At 35.0% G+C, this 6,327-nt stretch overlaps 1 protein-coding gene across 1 annotated transcript; it reads left to right on the top strand.

The window, feature by feature from the left end:
- The first annotated feature begins 927 nt into the window (after positions 1–927).
- On the top strand, positions 928–4,755 carry LOC114270387 (WEB family protein At2g38370). The gene is made up of 2 exons (XM_082891178.1): positions 928–1,440; positions 3,093–4,755. The coding sequence occupies exons 1-2, from the start codon at positions 1,183–1,185 to the stop codon at positions 4,482–4,484; spliced, it is 1,650 nt and encodes a 549-aa protein (XP_082747304.1). The 5' UTR covers positions 928–1,182; the 3' UTR covers positions 4,485–4,755.
- Positions 4,756–6,327: the final 1,572 nt, after the last annotated feature.

Below are 6,327 nucleotides of genomic sequence, written 5' to 3'. Positions count from 1 at the left end.
AGAAAATGCAATATCAATATAAAATGAGTGTGAGAGAGATTTAAGATATGAAATTTGTTACAAATTAGTGGTTATATATATGAAATATGTTATGTAAAATTACTTTGTATTATATATCTCAAAAAAAATTATACAAATTAGTGTTATATATTATGCAAATGTATAATAATTAGTTAGAATATTTTTCAATTTGCCAATCCGCCAAAAATCGTCCAAACCGCAATTTGTCAATTCATTAATCCGCTAACCCATCATTCGATTTGTAATTTTACTTTCAAACCATCTGAACCGCACCGCGCACACCCTTACCCTAAGCTGCATATAATTTTTTAGGACAATTAAAAAAAAAATTGAATTTGATTTTTGTAATAAAATAAATTTTTAATTTTTAATTTTATCAATTTAAATTTAATATTAGTATTTATTTTAAATCTAAATTATTTGCCCATTTTCTTTAACTAAATCTGATGAAAAAAATAATATTTTAATAATTAAACTCAATGTAAAAATATCTAAAATATTTATGTTCATTTGGTTTACTGATTAAAATATTTGTTTTTTTAGTCATTTTCATTTTCCTATTTGACTAAATAGATATTTTTTTCATTTGCCTATTTGAAAATAAGTATTTTAGATATTTTAGCCATATCTTGAGTTCAATGATTAAAATACTATTTTTTTATCGATTTTAATTAATGAAAACAGATAAATAATTTAAATTAAAAATAAATTAAAATATTAATATTTAAATTAACAAAATTAAAATTAAAATTTTATTACAAGGTCAAATCTTGAGTGTGTTTTTTTTATTATTTTAAATTTATTTATCAATAATCCACACATTGCAAGATGAACAAAAGTGGATGAAAGAAAAAGTCAAACAAAATGTCATTGAGCCCAAATAAATTAAATAGTAGAATCCAGTCCAAACTAGCCGTTGGCCCGTAATCCATGCTGAAATTTTTGTTTCCCTCTCCTCCACTTTTGGGTTCTTCTGAAAAATCGAACGTTACACACCCACCTAGTTACTCCTTGACTCAGATACACATTACAACACAACGTTTCTCTCTCTCTCTCTCTCTCTCTCTCTCTCTCTCCTCTGTTGTATCTACTAGTATAGTCCACTGTTTGGGATAATCATTGTTCATTATCCACAAGTTTAAGTTTTGGATTGAGGTTTCAATGGCTGCTCAGGACTCAGATTGCTTTACCCAATTTGTTTCGGAAACACTAGAGACAGATTCACTTGGGGGTGAAGCTGAAAGTGTCGAAATTGGACTCAGACAGAGCGAAGCTGAACTGGGTTCGGGGAAGAAGATGAAGATGAGGGCTGAAATCGACACGTCAGCGCCTTTCGAGTCTGTGAAGGAGGCAGCGAGTCGATTCGGTGGAATCGGTTTCTGGAAACCCAATTCCCATAAGCCCTCTGAATCTTCTGAGGTGTGCTCTCTCTCTCTCTCCAAGCAAAGTTTATTAATGTTTTTGCTTTAGAATTTTATTTTAACCTGTTATTCTTTAGTTATTTTTTGATAAATCATACAAAGTATGAATTTTTAATTTTATTATGATTTCAGCTTCTTTTTTGTTTACTGGCATTGACATTGTCATTCTGTCTCTCTTTTGGTTTTTGAAGCTAATTGTTAATTGTTCTTCTTCAAAGGTGTTTCATATTATTACTTCTTACTTAACCCATGATCCCAATTTGCTTTGAAAAATATAGTTTAGAGCTATATTCATGTTATGCCTTCATTTGCAAAAGTATATGGTTCTCATTTTGTTTCTTTTTTTCTTTCCATTCATAGTTTCAATTTGCAGTCAAGAGCAGTAGTCTCCATTTAAATGGGGTCATCATAAATCTCATATTTGGCATCCATTTATTCAGTTTATGTACCTCAGGATTAACCATCTTTTTCCACCATGAATGGGGACTATGGTTGTAGTCATAGAGTGCATTACCTAGGAATAGGATCATCCGTAGTTGGGGGACCTATTTGAGCTCGGTACCTATTACAACTACCGGCAGGTGTGGGATACCCAACAACAATATGATTAGTTTAGTTAAACAAGTTTTGCTTTTTTTTTTTTCCAACCAAACCCTTGCTATTTGAAATAGATTTCCAAAAGCAAGTTTTTTTAAACTTATATGTCGCAAAACTCAATACATGACTTAAAAGAACAACCTAGGTTTGGTAAATAAGTTCAAAACAACTTTTATTTGAGAATTTTTTTAGACACGGCATGGGTTTGGTGCACTGGTTTGTCATCCTTCAAAAAAGTCAAAAAGCCAAAAAGTCACTATCCTATTTAAGTCACATCATCTTATTTAAGTCACATCACCTCTCTACCACATCACTTCAAACCCAATCCATACCCAACTCATATTTCATAAAAAGTCAAAAAGTGCACTTATTTAGATCCTCCCAAACCACCCTGAACACCTCACAACCAGTTTAGTTTCTACTCTAGAGCTGCATTGCGCACATTTTAAAGTTGATACCTTTTTCCCTTTTTTTGGGTAATGTGGTTTTGAGATGTGGTTTTTTGGGTAATACACAATAGCATAGATATAGTTATATTACACTTATCTAGTTTTAATATGTTTCACAGATTCTCTCCCACCTAGGAAAAAAAGAGCATAAATTTGAGATGAATAGTAAATCAAGTGTTCTGATTTCTTGATTCATACCTAGAAAGCTATCTATCTTGGCATTATTTGATGTTAAGGATTATGAAGATCCTCAAAATTTTGCTGCATTTCTTATAAATTATGGTTTCTCTTCAATTTTTTGGAGAGCCATTTATCTTAAAGTCTTGTTGTCTTACAAACTCAATAGCTGCCATCTTAATTCAATGTGAGGATCATGTTTTTTCTTATGATTTTGCTTTCAGTTGAAATGGAAACACAGTCTAAACCACTTTAAGCAAAATCTGTTTGTGATTTCTATTGAGATTTTTATTTATTTTTTGGGGGTATGGAAGTCTGAAAGATCAGTTAAATACAATTACAAGGCTGGATTCTGGTAAATTTTCTTTAACTTATTTATTTATTTTTTACAATATTTGATTTGTTGAGGAGTTTCCATTAATGGCAGCATGGCATTGAAGTGGTTGACATCGCAAAAGTGGAGGGACAGGCTGCACAGTTGGAGAAAGATCTGATTGCAAAAGAAAAGGAAACACTCGATGTCTTGAAAGAACTGGAAACAACTAAAACAATTGTACAAGAACTGAAACTAAAGCTACAGAAAGAAACATCTGAAATCAACGCAGCCTCTGATGCAAATTTCGAAGATAGGAATGCAAATTCAGTTCCGGAATTCATCTTAATGGAATTGAAACAAGCCAAGTTGAATCTCAGCAGAACCACGAATGATCTTGCTGATATTCGAGGTACTGTTGAATCATTTAACGAGAAAATAGAGAAGGAAAGAATTTCGCTTGAGAAGACCTGTGAGAGGTTATCTTTAAATTCCTCAAAAATGTCAACACTCGAGGAAGAACTAAACAAAACAAGACTGAAGCTACAACAGGCCCAAGATAATCCCATTGATATAACACGAGAGCTTCAATGGTTGAGTAATGAGGCAGAGCAGTACAAGAGAATGGGTGAATCAGCAAAATCAGAAGTTCTGAGAGCAATGTCGGAGATTGAACAGACAAAAACTAGGATTAAAACCGCTGAGATCAGATTGGTTGCAGCCAAGAAAATGAAGGAAGCGGCTAGAGCCACTGAAGCTGTTGCTCATGCCGAGATCAAGGCCCTATCAAGCAGTGAGGCTAAAGGAGTTACCCTTTCGTTCGAGGAATACACATCTCTAACTACAAAAGCCCGAGATGCTGAGGAAGCTTCTAAGAGGAGAGTAGTAGATACCATGCTTCAAGTTGATGCAGCAACAAACGTTTCAAAAATGGAGATTTTGAAGAGGGTAGAAGAAGCAACGGAGGAAGTCAAAACATGTAAGGTGGTCTTTGAAGAAGCTATGAATAGAGTAGATGCTGCAAATAGAGCAAAGTTGGAGGCTGAAGAGGCACTGCGAAAATGGAGATCTGAACACGGTCAAAAAAGACGTTCCATACAGAACTCTACCAAGTTCAAGAATTCTTACCCATCTCACCATCGAAAAGAACCTTGTGTTATTGATGTGAATGGGTTGAATCTGGTAAATGATGAGCCAAAGCTGGTTTTGAGGTCATCACTGTCTATAGGGCAAATACTGAGCAGGAAACTGCTTCTAAAAGAAGAATTTGAGAATGGGACGAGGGCGGGAAAAGGTGCTGTGAAGCGGAAGATTTCACTCGGTCAAATGCTTAGTAGGTCTAATGGTGATACGCCCTCTACGCAGAAGAGCGATGAGAGGGAAAGTGGCCACAAACAGCTGCCTGCAAAGAGAAAGAAGTTTGGATTTGCTCGGTTCTCAGTCCTCATCAACAAAAAGCAAAGTAAGAAAAAGAAGAAGCAAATTCCTCATCAAAAAACAAAGTAAGAAAAGGAAGCAAATTCCTCCTAATTCAAGGTGCCACGGTTGCTTCAGATCAAGAACTGCCTTTTCTTGTCATCTTTAATTGTCATGTTCTTGTTATTATTAGGCCCTAAACCTCTTTCGGTGTGTCGCTAGTTTAATGTTTATGTCTTCTTAATTAGGTGCCTAATCCATTGTTTATGGATTGTATTTTCTCTCTTTTGTGGTGGTTCAAATGATGAAAGTGAAATTTCACTATTACAACCTTCACTGAGAATGTGGTGTATGCTTAAAACATTGTCTCGATGATATATTTCTCTTTTGGCAGGGAGTAATTCTAAGTGCACAAATGATTTTTACAGAATGGGACATAAATGTGAAACAACCTGTGTCTCATGTCTGTGTCATATTCTATGAATATCTTTTGTTTTTCTAACAGAGCTGTTTTTGGCAATTTGTATAGTCATTTATGCCAAATCATGCAATAATCTGTCAATTATTTTCAGCAGTTTCCTTCTGGCTCTTTCTTTCATGCACTGTGAATGGGGAAGTTTATCTGTTGCTTCTTTCCCAGCTCCTTCATATAATAATTCAGATTAATATTTTTGCGAAGGAAAATGAGTGAGACTCAATTTTGGGGATCGTCACGACCCTCAAAATGATCTGTCACGACCCTCAAAATGATCTGGGCCACTCAAATGTTGTTGTTTTTTTTTTTTTTTCCTATCTCTCTCACATGACTGGTTCATATAATTTTGGGGGCGAACGTGAGTGGAGCAGACTATTTAGGGATGGACCTCACTGCCCACTGGGCTGCGTTTTAGACATTTTAAAAGAGAGGAGGGTTGTGTCCGGCAAAAAAAATTTAAAATATTTTTTTGTTCTGAGAGCAGTAAAAAATAGAAAAACAAATTTGCAAATTTACTTGGTTTGTTGTTCAAAAAAACTATTCTTAAAATAACTTATGTCGAGATAAGAATTTTATCGAAAAGTGGCTAAACTAAAATACTTTGGCCAAGTTTGGCATGATTGAAAAAAGACAAAAAGTCAAAAAGTCACTATCCTATTTAAGTCATATCATCTTATTTAAGTCACATCACCTCTCTAACACATCACTTCAAACCCAACCCAAACTCAACCCATATTTTATAAAAAGTCAAAAAGTGCACTTATTTAGATCATTCCAAACAACCCCTTTATCCTGAGATAACTTGTCATATCTTATCCTATTCACAACCCAAACATGACCCTTGAATTTTTCTTCAATTTATTATTATTTTTTGAAAGAAACATTGTGAAAGAGAAACATAATCAATCAATAGAGATAGACAATGATGAGCTTTTGTTTTGCTTTCCAAATTTGACCTTGCTTTCTTCTTAAGCTAATCCTCAAAACACACTCATTAGTGTATACAACAGAAAATTAATAAAATTGACATAAATTCTATGTCCACTATTTTTTTTATTTTTTTTTTGGTTACAGGAAAATCCTCCCACCCTCCCGCAGGTATGAGGAGATCACCAGGGTGTCCTGTTGTTCGTTCCGAGTAAGAGACTATAATCTGGAAGCTTGTCCCGACCTCCCAAGGCAAGTTTCAACCGAGTAAGAGACTATAATCTGGAAGCTTGTCCCGACCTCCCAAGGGACTATAATCTGGAAGCTTGTCCCGACCTCCCAAGGCAAGTTTCGATTAAGTCAGGACTCGCACAGCGGGGGAGCATTAAACCCACACCAAGTAGCTGATTAGGCATCCTTGAGGTCCAACCTCCTAACCAACAGTGCTTCGCCCAAGAGATTGGCCCAAAGGAGGAATTGAACTTGTGACCTTGGGGCTTAAACCCCAAGACCTTACCACAATGCCGCAAC

Source organism: Camellia sinensis, chromosome 10 (assembly GCF_055761805.1).
Source record: "Camellia sinensis isolate YWXY chromosome 10, ASM5576180v1, whole genome shotgun sequence".
NCBI lineage: Eukaryota > Viridiplantae > Streptophyta > Magnoliopsida > Ericales > Theaceae > Camellia > Camellia sinensis.
Note: the sequence above shows the minus strand (reverse complement) of the source record. Positions and strands in the feature narration are given on the sequence as shown.